Source organism: Belonocnema kinseyi, chromosome 3, assembly GCF_010883055.1.
Source record: "Belonocnema kinseyi isolate 2016_QV_RU_SX_M_011 chromosome 3, B_treatae_v1, whole genome shotgun sequence".
In the NCBI taxonomy this organism is placed as follows: domain Eukaryota; kingdom Metazoa; phylum Arthropoda; class Insecta; order Hymenoptera; family Cynipidae; genus Belonocnema; species Belonocnema kinseyi.
In genome coordinates this window covers 80,396,772-80,414,902 of record NC_046659.1, presented here as the reverse complement: position 1 = coordinate 80,414,902, position 18,131 = coordinate 80,396,772, and the positions used below count along the sequence as shown (strand labels likewise).

The 18,131-nt window shown below is 33.3% G+C and overlaps 1 protein-coding gene across 1 annotated transcript in view; it reads right to left on the bottom strand.

The window, feature by feature from the left end:
* The window catches only part of LOC117168826 (cadherin-87A), a 264,168-nt gene that overhangs the window by 108,670 nt on the left and 137,367 nt on the right, over positions 1 to 18,131 (bottom strand). The window contains exon 2 of the mRNA XM_033354673.1: positions 9,446 to 9,504. Coding sequence (XP_033210564.1) covers positions 9,446 to 9,504 — 59 coding nt within the window. The remainder of the gene's footprint in view (positions 1 to 9,445; positions 9,505 to 18,131) is intronic.

The window sequence follows — 18,131 nt, the reverse complement described above, 5'->3', positions numbered from 1 at the left end:
AAGTAGCGTTGAATCTTTAATAAAATAGGGAATAACTGAGAATTAAAAATTCAATAAATGAACACGCGAGATTCAATTCATACTAAAGCAAGTGAAATTGGTTGTTTCTCTGTGCTGCATTACATGAAAAAGTGCTCATTATTCTACCACCATCAATCGCAGAACCTCATTTTTTGAAAATTTTATGTGAGAAAAACTCTTTACTACTTTTTCGCTTAATCCCAAACTTGAGTTCATTACTGAAACCATTAATTTTCTTCCAGAACGCCGTTTCGCGCGTCTGCTCTCGACGTAAATGCATAGCTGCAGCTACGCTTTGCACTTCGCTGAGAATTTACACTAATGTGTAAATAACCCTGGAACCGTTTCGGTACGGTGAGCGAAAAAAAGAGGATGATCCTTCAAAGTCTGTAGGCACTATATCCCAAAATATATCAAAGTGAATAGTGATAATAGTGGTGAAATCAAATTTTTGAGAAAATTTATTGCTAACTTATCACTCAACAAAATCTTTTTAAAAAACTTCTTGATTTCATATACCCATATACGTCTTACACCCCTCCTCCTCTTAACATTGAAAACTATAATACCTCCTCCTCTCTTTTTTCCTTACAAAGAGCTTTAGTAACAACTCATTTAAATAATCAGACTTTATAATTTCATTTTTTAATCAGACAAGTAATTTAAAAAATCGGACATTATAGTAAATTCGTTTGAAAAAAGGCTTTGTAATTAAGTTGTTCAAAAAAATAATTTTTAAATATTTCATTACCCTTATACCCCTTTTCTTATCTACAATTTTCGTTCCCTCAAAACATCAATACTCCTCTTCACACTCTCCCTTCTCAACACCCCTCACCTTATAACTCTCCCGATCCTACCCCTTTTCTTATACAATACCCTCATTATGGTACCAGAGACTCTAATCTATTATGCTCCCTAAACATTATACCCCACCCCTCTTCGACAACCTTCCTCCACTCGAACATTCATCATTTCCTCTCCCTTTACCCTCTACACTGCCCTTCAGCATCAAAATTTCTTAAACTTCCCCCTCTACATATTCTTTAACCCCTCCCATTCACCATGCTTCCCTTTTAGCCCTATAGATTATCCATCCGATAATCCACTTCTTTCTTCAAATACCAACTCCTCTTCTATTTCATTTGCCGCCGTAACAAATTTGATTATCACATCAATCCAAGGGTTCGACCACTCGAATTTTGAGTATAAACAAGATTTTTCAAGATTCAAAAGATTTAAAATATTTCAAAAAATTCAATAAAGATTTGTAAGATTTCACAAGGATTTCAAAGACTTCACTAAGATTGGTTTATTTTACGTAACGTTCATCCACAGCCAAAAGGAAACGTAGATTAATTACGTAAGGATGATTTTTGAAATTTAAGCCCCGTACCCCCCTTATTTCAAGACACGTGAGATTTATGTAACCTCCCTCCCCCCTTCTTTATGTAAAACTTTGTACGAAATGTGATTTCCAAACATTTTTTGAAATTCATGACATTTCAAGAGATTTCAAAAGATTTTAGGGCACTACTAAAGATTTAGTGTATTTAAAGAGTTTGAAGAAATTATCTAATACAATTTCAGAAAGATTCTAAAATTATCTAGGGATCTTATCAAATTTTAAAGGACTTTCAAATCTGCATTCATTTCAAAGATCGTTTTGCTGCCCCATGCGTTTGCGCCCGGGGCAACGGCCCCCTTCGCCTCCCCCTAGCTACGGCACTGCAGGAGTTCAAATTTCAAGAGACTTTACGATGTTGCAGGAAGGATTTCGATAGAATTTTTGGGATTTTGAGGGGTTACTGATTTTCGAATCAATCGATTTAAATTTAGGGAATGTACGTGAATAAAATAGATTTCAAAAAATTATTATCAGCAGAGTTTTTAAGTTTTTTGATTTTAAATTTTGTTTTTATTTTTGAGTATGTCTAGAGTTTTCTACATTTTTGCCAGGCTTCAAAATACTACTTTGCAAAGGATAATTATGTTTAAATATACACCTATAATTAACATTAATGTATTTTGCCCGTGAAACACACAAAAAAACTTTAGCAATTGTGGTCTTTCTTAATATGAAAATGAATTCACAGAAACTGCTTTTAGGCTTGGTATTGTTGAGATTTCTGAAACCATTTTTACGATCCGCCCTATTCGTCACGTCGTAATTAGTAACAATGCACTCTATAATTTCCAGAAAACTATTAATTCTAGATCATTCTTCCCCACAAGCATATCACACCTTTTTTTTGTTACTAAAACGAGAACTATAAGAATTATTCAATATACGAGAGAGAAAGAGTTTTCAGCGATCGGAAACAGTAGCGAAAAGAGCCAATATACCAAACCGGTGCACAATGCAAGTTCAATTCATCGGGGAATTCAATTAGCGCCAGTTGCCGGAAACCTCAAGTAATTTGCACCCCCAACCCCAGGCAACATCCTCTCTACACGCCAGCTTTGGTGACCGTGCCGCCGTGACGCTTGAAAATCCACTGACACGTTTCATATATCTATACTTGCATGTATATGTACATGTTTATGTGGTTAGCACAAAACAAAGCTGCCCATTATAAGAATTCCCCAGACTGAGAGGAAAGACAAGCAAGTCATTTCTTTTTCCTTCGAACTCCAGGTTTGCGTCTGTTCTTTACTTCTCGCCTTCTCGGAGGACTTTCAGTCTCTTTACAATGCCCGGCCAAAAGCCGCTATATCGATCAGGGGATTCAGCAAGCTACACCGGAAACGTCCTTTTCCTTCCTTGATTGTGGTTAGGCAGTCTGCGGCAGCCGAAGAATACTTCACAGTCTACATCAGGATCATGGTCGCTCGAGAATGGTCCTTTGGAAATCGAGCGAACAATCGTTGCTTCGCAAAACGAAGACATAACGGAAATATCGTTGTCGAGGATATAAACTACCATTTCGTGTTCAATCGCATATTTTTAAAGTCACTGGCAATGAGAGAAAGAGGATGCACCAATCGTGGGGAAAAAGTGTTCAGTCAAATATTTTCAAACACTTTGGAGAAAGAGCTCTTTCATAACGATTCCACTGTTTCTAGTGAATTTTTTGGCAATTTTTCGAGGGGTTGACAACTCAACCGATTTCAAATGACTTAATAAATTTTATTGGAATTCATATTACTTTATGTGACTCACAGGAATTCAAATAACTTTAGATATTTGACGAAATTTCAAGAAAATTCAAGTGACTTCCATAAGCAGCGGTTCGTCTTTCTCCGACCAATGCTAAAATCTCCGATTGACGATCGTGTTCGTTTCTGAAAACACGATGACAAAAAAACCAATTATTTGTAAAATTTTGGCCTATGGAATTCCATACCCTGGAAAATTTGGCCAATGAAATTCTCCAAGCTGTCCATGTAACAACCGCCACCCATTGTGACTTCAAATGAATTCGAGTGATTTAAAGTGACTCCAGTTACTTCAAAAGATCCCAACGACTTTTGCAGATATCAAAAGATTTTAGAAAATTTTCAGAGAATTTCTTGACTTTAGGGCATTTCACTACATGTATGATACTACATTAATTTTACAAAGCGTCTATTCATGTCACTAGGGTGGGTCAAAGGAATTCAAGTGACTTCATGTGAATTCATGTGATTTCACGTGAATTCAAATGACCAGATATTTCAGAAGGCTTCAGGAAATTTCATAACAAGTGTAAACCAGACTTCGCGGTTGTTAATCCCACGTCTCTTTTTTAAATTTCGAAGATGCAAATATTTTCAAAAATTCGATCCAATTTTAAGTTTTATCAAGACGAAACCCATAATATAATTATTAAGCAGTCTTTATCAACCTATATTGTTATAAATTTCAACCTGAATACAGTGTCATTTGTAAAAAAATAACGACATTGTTTTTTGTACTAAACATGGTGAAAAAGTTCATCTGTGAGAGTTAGATAATCACACGTTTCTCTTGTTGGATAACGTACAGGTGACTAAACGAAAATGACAAATTTTCACTCTTCACTGAATGTAATTTCTATCATGTCATGATACTTGTGTCCATATAACGAGCACCGTTATCCTTGTGACGTGACATTAATAATTAATTGAGTACTCTTCCGCGAGATGGGTTCAGACACTGTCTGCGGTTACGTAAATATAGGTATACATCATACAATGATAGTGAATTTCATGCATCTTGAGTAGTTTAATTACGGTTACTGTTCGCAGGCTCCTGCATCTACACAAATTCAAAATCACGTTTGAATCTCATAATTTACCCGATGCTATCAAGTTTACATGTAATAAGCAAATATAAACCAATACTGGAAAGTATTTAAATTACAAATGTATATATAATTCATAATAAAATTATTTAAATTGTCATAATTTTCAGCTTTAAAGCTTTTTAATTCAAAGGATTTTTTGCCAATATTTAGGAAGCTGTGAAATTCAGAAACTTAAATGCGTTGTATTTCTAAAAGTACAAGAGCACATCTTCATATCTATACATTGTTCCAAATTTTAAAACTTTATTAAGTATTTCATTTCCTCACACTTTTCTAAATTGAATATCGCAAAATTAAATTACGGTTAAATTGGTATAATATTGGAGAACCTTCAGTATAGCTATTTTCAATTTTAATGCATTTCGTTTTAGAAGTTTAATCGTCTCTGAGCCAATTTACCTCCATTCAATTAAATTGGTTTAAAACTTAATTGTGAAATATCGTTAAATATATAATAAGAGTCCAATAACTGTGATATACATGTCTCTGCTTTCACTGAAATATAGCACACATAAATAGTTAAAATAGTTCGATTAAGGTTGCGAATTAAGACAATTAGAGTTAGACTACCAATCTCTTTTAACTATTTCATAGAATCCATATCCTTTCGAGATATGAATATAAGTGATAGTATCAAACTGAGTGATTTTCAAACATCAAATAAAAAAACAATCATTCGAACAGCAATCTTTATTTCTCTCTTATCTTCTTTTCCCCTTCTAAAACTCAAGAGAATAGAAATTGGAAAGGTGATTTTATCTCTTTGAAAAATAAACCTTGATTTCTAGTTTAAAAGCGATTCGAGAAAAGTAATTTTCGGAAGTATATCCTGAAATTGTGGTATAACAATCCTGGTTATTCTGGCGATAAACCTCTCACAATTCAAACTCGTCTTTCCACTCTGTCTCTTTCCTTCCAGAAGAGTTCCTCCTCATACGATGTACATCCGGGATGCATATTCTGTGAAGCGAGTCGATTTCGTTGCTAGTGAAATATCCTTCGCGTCGGAGTAACATATCACGTTGATTTTGGAAAGAATTCTTTTGCCTATATAGGTTATAGGTTTTCGAAGAATCGAAGCACATCGAGGAGACTTCAATCTCATCGAGCAGCATCTCAGAAAAGAGAAATGAGACTTTCCACGATCGATCTATGGTTTCCACTAAAGTGACAAAGAACCTCGAGGCCCCTGAGAAGTTTATCGGCTTTCATCTTTAGAATGCTTATAGCGACTAAAACCCCTATTTGCAAGTTGCTCTGTTTCTCCTATAAGAGCAGAGTCATCAGAGAAGAAACTTCTGCTAATGCCTTTTCATTAATAAAGTTCCCCAGAGTCGAAGATTCCATAATTTGTTTGGTACTCTAAAATCTAAAGCATTTCTACAACTTTAAAGTAATTAAACTTCGCATGATGTAATTTTAGTACATCGCCGATTTTGAACTAGAGCTTTCCTACGCCGATAAAATTTACTAGATTCAAGGAAATGCATTTCTTTGGTTTCCTTTCTTATAGAACCAAAGATTTGTTTACTAGAGCCGAGAAAATATTATTTAGAGGTTAAAAAGTCATGCCAAGTCTCGAAGAAATAATTTCTTTTGTGATATTTCTGAAGAAAAAAAAATATTTCTTTTTAATATATATAAACGTTATTATGTCAAGGAAATGATTTCTCTGGAGCTAAGAACCTACTATCGGCGAAAAAATTCGAGTCCTCTGGCTTTGACGTTGAATAAGTATGTGAAGAAAAAATGGTAGGTTAATGAAAGAGGTATCATTTTAAAGGTGCAAATGTTGTACGTTAATGAACCGAAATGTAATATTCCCAAAAATTATTTGTAGCTTACAGATCTGAAAATACGATGAAAAGTGAGGAAATTTGATAAATATGCGACCGCACTATCTTCAGTTCTAATGAAGATAATGAAGTGATTTAAATTGGAGGTAGTTACTAAACTATCTGTAATAATTTACAACTTGAAGGAAGTATGTGCTTCTTGTTGTCTTCGTACAAATTGCGATATTTGAAGTCAGTTTTTATAAAGGAAAGCAAGTGCGAGAGCCCAGCGTGGTGCTGTTTTTTCAGGGGGTCGGTCTCAGTTTTCCTCAACACAGGGAAAGGATTTGAAGGCCAGAGTGAGGCTCGGAGGCACAAGTTGGGTAGGTTGGGCTGAGGAAAATCGAGGACGATCCCCTGAAAAAACGGCACCACGCTGGGCTCTCGCACTTGCTTTCCTATATAAAAAACTGACTTCAAATATCACAATTTGTACGAAGACAACAAGAAGCACATACTTCCTTCAAATTGTACATTTGTACATTATTACAGATAGTTCAGCTAACTACCTCCAATTTATATCACTTCATCATCTCCACCATGAATTTTTTCAGATTTTTCCTATTATTTTTCCAATAAAAAACTATGCTTCAAAGTTCACTGTTTTTAAAGCTATCAAATTTCCTCACTTTTCATCGTATTTTCAGATCTGTAAGCTATAAATAATTTTTTGGAATATTATTTTTCAGCTCATTAACGTACAACATTTGCACCTTTGAAATGATACCTCTTTGATTAACCTACAATTTTTTCTTCACATAGATATTCAACGTCAAAGCCAGAGGACTCGAATTTTCTCGTCGATAGTAGTTTCTTTCAATCTGTTTTTCACGCCCTAAGAAATATTTTCTCATTTCAATGAACTCGTTTCCTTGAAGTGATAAATACGTATTTAAATTAGGTAATTAATCCATGTGTGGATTAGGTAATTTAGGTTTCTTTGAGTAAAACAAATACTTTTTCCGAATTAAAAAATATTATTTCTAGAAACAAGAAAAAATTTCTAAAAAAAATGTGTTGGGCTTTATAGTTGATAAATACTTGAATTCTTAGGGATAATTTTCAGAAAATGACCAGATTATTTTTTTAACCCGCTGTAGTTTCTTAACTCTATGTACACGGAGAAAAAGATATCGCACAATGATATTGCAAAACCTCTATATTTGTTGCTGTCGTCTGCTACGGCGGCCTTAGCAGCAATGGGAAAAAGGCAGAGTATGAGTGAGTTCGAGCTATAAATCGGGACACCGGATTTAAAATAATACCAAAAAAAGTAAAAATCTGCTGCAGGTAAGACCTGCAACGGTTTATGATTAAACATATTTCAGCAAAAGTTTCACTGAGATTAGGAAAATAAGTCTGAACTCGTCGACTGCGTCGCGCTGAAGTGAGCAAATTTCGGTAAAACATGTAGAATCAACAACAGAAAACACAAAAAAATTTGTTCTTACTGATATATTTCCTCCGAAATAAATCACATTATTGTAGACGAATAAGAACTTATTTAATACCATTTAGCATAAGCGCAATATGTAACTGGCAGATGGGAATCCCCGTTTCTCTAAAATTTAATTAAGTTAAAAGACGCTGGATAGCGCTGATGTCGTAATTGTCGCTACACCTCAAATAAAAATGAGACGATTATAAAATGAAAGATTATCCAGGCAAGGTTAGAAATAGAAAATTATCTTCGATTCATGTAAAGTTTATCTGTTAAGGTTAATTTCTGTTCCGGTGAATCTTTCACATGGAATTGACATAAACCTTATCTTTAATTTTTTCTGTGATCGCTTGCTGACTACTCGAACCCTTGCAAGATCACAATAGAAGAAATACAATGTGATAGCGTAATAAACTTAAATTCTTACGTTATATAGATTGCACAATTATGCGGCATATAATGTAAAAACTTGCAATGTACGATATCACGATTTTGCGCTATTATAATGCGATAATTACGATATATAGCGCAGAAATTAAGATATATATTGTAATTCATGCGATATAGTTTTCTCAGTGTAGAATTTACGTATATATAACCGAATTTACTTTTCACATTCAAAGAGGTAGGCTTACCGTCCTTTTTTAAAATCCATAGAAACGTCGGTAGAAGGTTCAACAATAACAAAATGACGGTGATTTTGTTAAAAATATCATGAGTCTTTTTTCTTGATAAATACACTCTTTATGTTTTTAGAAATGTTGTCTTAAATTTGTATTCAATTATGAAAGACATCCTATTATCAAGGTACGTTTTCTATAGACCAACATAATTCTTCTCCTGGAAGAAAGCGCCCGCAAAATATCCCTCAACTTGTCATATTCTCTTGAAATTTAATTCTCGCTGAACCCCAAATTCCACAATTTGGTTAAGCTCCACTCTTCTGGAAGAAGTCAGAATAATTCATCCACGAGATCATTTAGGTTTGCACAATAGGAAAAAAACCTAATCATTATTAAGTTTAGTATCCAGAACTGAGCTAAAAGGCCATTCCCAATCTTTTTTTTTCACCTCTCTCGTTTTCAGTTCCTTGGAGATACGAAGCCCCCGACTGAAACTTCAGGGTTTTCTTTCTAGCTACAGAAAACCTCCCCTTTTCCCTCTTGCATCCACCATCACAGCTTCCATTCAGTGGATGTTTAAGAGCTCGTTTCGGGGATTCACCGTTTAAATCTCAGACTCGAGATGGAGAAGAAAGGATGGTAAAAACGAAAATGTGAAAATAAAATAAAATAAAAATAAAGGAAGGGAGTTCTACACAAACCAATATCGAGGTTGACGAAAGGAAAATACGATAAAAAGGGAGTCTCGCAAGATATGCTAAACTTTCTTCTCGACATTCTTCTCCTACTATAAAATAACCGTCATGAGGTTTACAGAATGTTAAGAAAAATGCTTTCATAATTTTGAGTAAAAGCGATTTCATTGAATTCAAGCAAAGCTTGAATTTTCCATAACAGTGTGGCGTGGAGATATATCTCTAAAGAGGATTATTCAGGTGAAGCTCTCCATAAATCATTTTCTCAAAAAGGGGTTCCTATTTTACATATCTATGCATTCGCTTAAAACGAACATGAATTTCTCAACTTGAGTGGATTGCCGACATCGCATCGGCACACAGTGCTATATTAACAGCGAATGGTAAAGTTACAAAGCTATTCGAATTAGCTAGAAACTTCGACAGACAGAGCGAGTACGCTAGGGAAGAGGATAACGCTAGGAAAGAGGATAATGCTAGGAAAGAGGATAACGCTAGGAAATAGGATAACGCTAGGAAAGAGGATAGCGCTAGAGAATTGGCGGTATTTGCAGATACTTACCGGCACACGTGGCTACCAGCCAAACGGTTGCAAGAGCGATTCTCCATTTCGAAGTAAACCTGCGAACAAAAATACGTATTTCATTGCAATGGGATTCACTGTTTCATGTAAAAAAAAGTAAATCTTTAGGCCAAATTCATTTGCAGTTTATTTTTTCTGAATTTTTCAGCTTCTTTAGCACTTTTCACTCAAGGTGAGGTAATAATTAATGCAATTTAACAAACCAAATTGTTTACATTGAATTTCTTTATGGATATATCTCTCTAAAACAGAACGAGATATTTGAAATTATTGTTCAAAATTTCTACATGAATCAAATTGAATTGAACTTTTCTTTGAAATATTTCTGAAGGAAAAATACGTTTCGGATTACTGGAACTTATAGAAACTTTCAAAGCTTTATTTAAAACCCGCTTAAAGTTTCTTCTGAATGTAAAAATAATTCGGAAGTCACAGCTTTTGAATTAAATATATCCAATCTGGAAGTACGTTATTATTTAATTATTAGAGCCCTATTCTTTAAATAAATTCATCTGTGTATTACACTGCCCTGCAAATTTTAATCTTTTTTGATGCAAATAAGATGACTCCTAGTGTTTCCGAATGGATTTTTCCTGTATAACGCACGAATGTGGGTTCAAAAACTTCTTATCGCGTCACGTTTTTGAGAAAATAGGGGTTGAATCTCCTAAAAACGGCTTTTTTAACCATTTTTGAAAAATTGTAGATCTGAACGATCACGAGCTACAAACTTCGATAATATTAGAAATTAAAGGCTGAAACAAGCCCTTCAAATGAGCCCTTTCAAATGAGTGGAGAAAGAAAATAAAAACAGAAAGGATTTTAATATACTTATACACCCACGCCCAGGCATAATAACATGTGCAGTGATTTTCATACATACTTCGTACATATTCGTAATCAGCGACCCTTAAACCCCCCGCGTAACAAGTTTCAAGCGAATAAGATCAAATTTTTAAAACTGGGTGCGCCTTATTGGATCCGCCATTTTGAATTTTCAAAACCTAGACGAAAACACACCCCTCGCTCTAAGGGCGGTTTAGCTCTACAATTTTTCAAAAATGGCTAAAAACTACCTTTTAGAGGTTTCAAGCCCTATTTTCTCAAAAACGTGAGATGATGGGAAGGTTTTGAACCCAGATTCGAGTTCAGTACGAAAAATCCATTCAGAAACACTAGGTGCCATCTTATTCGCAAAACTCATGTAGGGCAGTGTTATTAATATTTTAAAAATGATTTTACGAATTCATTAAAAAATAAAAAGGAGATGAAAATATTGATAAATTTATGACACAGAATAATATTATTAAAAAAAAATCGTTCGAAATTCGATAAGACTTGCTTCAAATAAAAAATGTAGGTCACGCACCAAACTCGTATTTTTCTACTTGAATGTATGAATCTACCTAAAAGAGTTTGAGTAGAAAAGGTACGTTTCTCACAGATCAACATAAGTGATCTTCTGGAAGGAAGTTACTGAGTTACTAAGAATATTTTTGTTTAAATTATTATTTAAAAAAATTAGTAAAAGAGTACAAATACGTCATACCTAAAACATTGAATACTATTTAAAAAATAATTCTTGTTGATGGTTATTTATTATTTTTTAATAATTTTTTGTTTAACAAATTATGCTTGTTAAATTGCATTCATTATTACCTCACTAAGTTAAAAGTTAACAAAAAGTTGAAGATTTTAGAACAAAACGCAACTTTCAGCATTATTTAAAGAGAATAGCATCAAAAATATTGTATTTTGTATTGTTTTTTATTGTATTTGTTAATTTGATTAAGGCCATACTACACTATGCCATTACAAAAGTCATAGCTGATGGAATATTATTCTTAAGATAATTTAAATTATTTCCACTAAGCCATCCAACTTGAGAAACAATTTATAAACTGCTTGACTCCTGTATACCCTTGAATTATATTTCCGCCTTATGCTATCTTTATACATGTTCAATTGGTCCGCTTTTCTCGCAATCATATTCGTCAAATGATTAAAGTCATCTATTATTATGGTTATGTCTTGCTTCTCAAACATTTATATAATCTGTGGAACCAAATTATATTTGCTCGAACTCTGATGCCTGATTGCACGGCCGAACAATTTATGGAAACATATTCTGGCTTGTCTATTTTCTTCCATATTATTTTTTCACCAGATTTCAATACAATAGCAGATCGGACTCACTGACAACGGCTGGCAAAGCGTTTCTTTTGTTTACCAGCTGTTTGACTTCGACACAGAAATGATCTTGTCAACCGGCGCTGTTGCCATTCTAGTTAAGGATTTCGCTTTCATTCAAGCATGTGACAATACCGTTGAATTAGAAATCATTGTACGAAGGTAATTGTACATACTAACTATCTCTGGTGGTTTGTTTTCGCAAATAAAAGAGAGATTCTCGGCTAGTCTTCCTGTGTGGAAAACCGAAATTTTTTACTTACGTTTATTAATTTGTGACCTATTAATATTACAGTATTCCATCAGATGGTTTATTTTTCTACGCATATGTACTGGTTAGTCAGCAAAAATAATTAGATTATTTGAATAGGCAAAAGCTACAATTTCGTGGGTTTAATCGATAGGCATCCACTGGTTCGAACTGAAAAGTTGAAAGCAAGTGTAAAAACACAGAAAATACCGCATCTTTCTAACTCTTTTTAAAGAGAAAGTTGATGGTAGAAATAATTAATGATTGGACAAATTGATTTTAACACGCAATTATCAGTCGAAAGTAATATTTGATGTGATAAAAATCATTTCTACTATTTTATGGGAAATACGTGTTATTCAAAACAACTTGGGCTAGGAGGACGTTAATGAAAATTAGAACTAAAATTTGTTTACCATCCTACTGGGATGGAAATTTACATGCCTACTATCGGCGAGAAAATTCGAGTCCTCTGGCTTTGACATTGAATAAATATGTGAAGAAAAAATGGTAGGTTAATGACAAAGGTCTCATTTTAAAGGTGCAAATGTTGTACGTTAATGAGCCGATAAGCAATGTTCCAAAAAATTATTTTTAGCTTACAGACCTGAAAATCTGATGAAAAGTAAGGAAATTTGATAGCTTTTAAAAACAGTGAACTTTGAAGCATAGTTTTTTATAGAAAAAATACTAGGGAAAATGTGAAAAATTCATGGTGGTACATTACACATTTCTGAACAGATCGCCGTCGAAAAATTTTCAAAATATAAATAATTGTTCGTTTTTTGTGAATAAATATGCGAGCACACTATCTTCAGTTCTAATGAAGATAATGAAGTGATTTAAATTGGAGGTAGTTAGTTGAACTATCTGTAATAATTTACAATTTGAAAGAAGTATGTGCTTTGTGCTGTTTCCGTACAAATTGCGATATTTGAAATCAGTTTTTTATATAGGAAAGCAAGTGCGAGAGACCTACGTGGTGCCGTTTTTTCAGGGGATCTTTCTCGGTTTTCCTTAACCCCACCTACTAGCCTGGGATCCGAAGAGGAGACTGAGTTGTTATTTGACATTCTATGTGTTTAGATAAAAAATGTCATATCTCTGTAAATTATTAAAGTTTTGAAAATATTTTTCCATATTCATTTAAGAAAGTGTGATATGCACAAATTTTTTTGATAGTCTATGTTGACTTAATTGATAGTTTTCGAGAAAAACAATAAAATAGCTTTTTAATAAAAAGCTATTTCTACAGTACATTTTTTACCATTTCACAATTTTTTTTATGGAATCATATATAACTAGCTGAGACAAAGATAATTTTTTTGAACTTTTTTAAATTAGGCTATTGGTTTAGAAAATTCTATTAAGTAGGATTTTTGTGAGTGTCTGCTTGTGTGTGAGGTTGCAGTTCAGATTGAAACCCTGCAGCTCCCGAGACCCCACTCGCTGCCTGTCCATTCAATGCTCTTACTAACATTCGTACACACAGACGTTAAAACTTTGTATTTATTTAGAATTTCATCAAAACTAAACTAATAGCCCAATTAAAAAATTTCAAAACCCACTGTATTTTCTTGGTTGGTTTTGTATGATTCCAGAAAAAAATGATTAAATGATAAAAAATGTACTGTAGAAATCGTTTTTTTATTAAAACGCTATTTTATTGTTTTTCTGGAAAACTATCAATTAAATCAACATACACTATGAACCAAATTTGTGCATATCACACTTCTTTTAATAAATATGAAAAAATATTGTAAAAACTTTAATAATTTTTAGAGATATGCCATTTTTTATCTAAGCACATAAAATGTAAAATAACAACAAAACTACCCGGAATTCGCTATTTGCGCCCGATATTTTCGGAATCAGGAGAACATTCTGCACAAGAATCAATCATCAAATCATCAGGACCTAAAATTGATGCTCGTGCTTTTGGATCCCAGACTATACCGACTTGTGCCTCCAAGCCTCACTCTGGCCTTCAAACCCTTTCCCTGCGTTGAGGAAAACCGAGGCCGCTCCCCTGAAAAAACGGCACCACGCTGGGATCTCGCACTTGCTTTTCTATATAAAAAACTGACTTCAAATATCGCAATTTGTACGAAGACAACAAGAAGCACATACTTCCTTCAAATTGTAAATTATTACAGATAGTTCAACTAAACACCTCCAATTTAAATCACTTCATTATCTTCATTAGAACTGAAGATAGTGCGCTCGCATATTTATTCACAAAAAACGAACAATTATTTACATTTTGCAAATTTTTCGACGGGAATCTGTTCAGAAATGTGTAATGTACCACCATGAATTTTTCACATTTTCCCTAGTATTTTTTCAATAAAAAACTATGCTTCAAATTTCATTGTTTTTAAAAGCTATCAAATTTCCTCACTTTTCATCGTATTTTAAGATCCGTAAGCTACAAATAATTTATTGGATTATTCCTTTTCGGGTAATTTACGTACAACATTTGCACCTTTAAAATGATACCTCTTTCATTAACTTCTTACATATTTTTCCCCCTTATAATTCAATGCATATTTAAGATATTAATATTTTTAATAAAGGATACTTTCCTAAGATTAGTGAAAATGATACTTAATTTCAGTGATCAAACAAGCAGCCTTAAACAATTCCATGTGTCCCACCGAACACAGAAAAATCTTACAATTTTAATGCGTTTCAATGTCTAAAGTTTTGAAATTTGTAAACTTAAAAGTTTACAAATAGGAGCTTCCAATTTTAAGTACGAAATTGCTCGTCGTCCCAAAATTCGGGATGAGTAGTCAAATATTGTTCAGAAGTTTGGCTACTACTATCGGCGAGGAAACTATAGGCATCTACCTTTGAAGCTTAACAACTCAGTCAAAAAAAATTCTAGCTCGACAAAACAACAGTCATTTAAAAGCTAAAAGTGTTCTACGTTAATGAGCTTGAAGACGTTTATGCAACAAAATTTTTATGCTTAGCAGAGTGAAAAATGTAAAAAAAAAGTACGGTTTCTTGGGTACATTTAAGAACAGTCAAGTTCAAAGCATTATTTCTTATACAAGGGGCGATGGAAAAAATCTGAAAAAATTCATGAGTATGAGGAAAACTGTTGTCAACCAGTTGCAATTGAGAAATTTAAAATATAATAAAAATTGTTACTTAAAAGTACAAAAATGTGCAACTATATTATCTTCAGTTCTAATACAGATATTAAAGCGATTCAAACTGCAAACTGTAATTGGTAGGCTCTGTATTTATTTTCAATCGCCCGTAAGGATGTGTTAGTCTTATTTTTTGTGAAAATCGCGATATTTTTAGACATTTTTTTTGTTGGGAAACAAGTGACAGAAAGCAGGGCGGGACTCGTTTTTTTTACTGCCGACCGCTGGTGCCTTTCTTTGACCCGTGGCCAGGTGCCATCCAAGCATTCAGAACTAGGGGTCGAAGAATGGCACCAGCGGTCGGCAGTAAAACAAAAAAGGGACCCCCCTGCTTTCTATCACTTGTTTTCCAACAAAAAAAATGTCTAAAAACATCGCGATTTTCCCAAAAAAGAATACTAACACATCCTTCCGGGCGATTGAAAATAAATACAGAGCCTATCAATCACAGTTTGCAGTTTGAATCGCTTTAATATCTGTATTAGAACTGAAGATAATATAGTTGCACATTTTTGTACTTTTAAGAAACAATTTTCATTATTTTTTAAATTTCTCAATTGCAACTGGTTCACAACAGTTTTCCTTATATTCATGAATAATCAGCTTTTAAATGACTGTTTTTTTGTTGCACTAGCATTTTTTTGACTGAGTTGTTAAGCTTCGAAGGCAGATGCCTATAGTTTTCTCGCCGATAGTAGTCCCGAATTTTCTTGAGTAGTCAATCTCCTTTTCCAACTCCCCCAGTTTTTCGAGACGACTAGGCGCAGCCTAATAAATAAATTCAAAATTAAGTTCTTTAAAATTTTCAGGGATTTAAAATTCAACATTTTTAAAATTTTTGTCAAAAATATTGATAGCACGTTAAATGTTTCATTTGGAGGTTTTAGATTCTAATGCTTCTATCAAAATGCCTTTAATAACTATAGTACTTTATAATACTTTTAGGTAATTTCTATAAATTCCTAGAACATTTGAGATATTTAGAAAAATGAGGAATTTATGCGTACAAGCATACATTTTAAATAATTTGATGTTAATTTTGTGTTTCTACTGGTATAAAATTAATATCTTTTTACGTTTTGAAAAAATTGGTCTCAAGCTCCGCTGGGATCCGAATCCAGGTCTTTCAGATTTCCGGTCTGATACTCTTACGCACGAAGCTACGGAGAGAAGAGATTAATTTCTTCACAAACCTTAAAAGATGAATTAAGGCTCAATTTTTTATACCTGTCAGATTAATTTTTCAAACAAGATAATTCTATATTATTGATATTGCAGAGTTGACCAGATAAGTGTATTAAATAATTCGATGTTTATTCTGTTTGTCCAATGGTCTAAAATTAATATTTTTTTAATATTGGGTATTTCAGTCAAGCTTTTAAGTCTGATGCTACTTGTCCAGGCCTGACTTGATATATTTCTAAAAAGTTATAGGGTGTCAAAAATGATCAAAAATAAGAAATCGACACTATCAAACAATTCTTTTTTCTTATTACCTTGACAGTTTGGTCTGGTGCAAGTTTGGTGATTATAAGTTAAACACACTTATCGTGAAAAATGATTTTTTACAAAGAAATTAAAAAATTAAAGGAAGTTCAGTCAGCGGCTGCTCATCAAATAAGTGGCTGGGCAACCAAACAAAAACGTTAAAATTTTAGCCAGGTCCAGGGCAGACCAACCGGTCAGAGTCAAGACTGGAAATCAGACGGTCTGGTCTGGGCCAGGCCAGCGATTTTCGTGCCTAGGCAAATATAATAAACTCTATATATTCTTTGCTTATAAATATGAGGAGATTCGTACATACTTTTAGCAAGAATACCAAAATCCAGTAAAGCTGATTGGTGGGGCTGAAAAAAGAAAGGAGGGTCTGTTCGTCCCGCCAGGACTATTCGTCGAAAGAGCTGGAAGAATATAGTCACTGCGAATAGATAAAATCTCTATATCTGGTTTAACCTACATTTTCTGCACCCCAATACTAATTTTTTTTATAAATCCCACATAGATGAACGCTCAGTGGATGATTTTCTCCGCCAACAACTTTCATTGGTTCTCGCTGATCGGGGATATTCTCGATCGCTACCAATCGCGATACAGCGAAATGCACTGACATTCTTTTTCTCTTGGAGACGGTATTCGTGAATTAAACGGAAGCTTCTGAAAGTCCTATATGTAATATGTATCCTCTATTTTTGTATTTAATATTTTTATTATCTCATTACATGGACGAATATATCTTTAAAAAAGAGTTTAAAACCGTATAGAGGGAAAGCAGTGAATCTCAATTGGCGACTGTATTGGCTCTTATATATAGAGACGGTAAATCCGCGCTAACGCTAACCCGCTTTAAAGTGTAATTAATACGTCTGGGCTATCGGAACTGCCGGGTTTAATTTAGTATCGAGCATGCAAAAGCTCCCAGAGTGTATTTACTTCCTGGCGAATTAAATTGTTTTAGAGATCCCATATTTTTCTCATTTTTCCTTAATTAACAATATTTTAAATTGATCAATTGATCACTAAGACGGGTCGCAAAAAAAAATAGGAGAATAGATTGGAATTATTTGGAAAAGTAGTGCATTAGGACCCTAAAGAAGTATAATTAGAAATAAATGATAAGTATTAAGCAATATAAAATGTTTGATTAGTAAATTATTACTTCCATAGTTTTTATATTTTCGTGTATCTCAATTCAAAATTTTTTTTGAAGTTTTAAATGTCTCTTCAAATGATTAGAAATCTTGATTAACGTTCTCTTGACGATAACTTCGGTTTAATAATCCCTTGTATTAAAATAATAATTTTTAATCTACAAGAAATAAGGAAGAATTTTTTAGCTGTTTAAAGACTTTTCTAATAGTCAAAATCTGATAATTTTAATTGGATATATTTGTGCTTTTCTAAGTTGAGATGAAAATGATTATTTTTGGGTTAAAGTGGTGTATGATCATGGTATCTATTTATTGATAAAAATATTAATAAATTTATTTGCATTTAATTAATTAATTTTTTATTTATTCAAACAGTTTATATAAAATATTGATTTGTGGAATCAAAAAATAATATT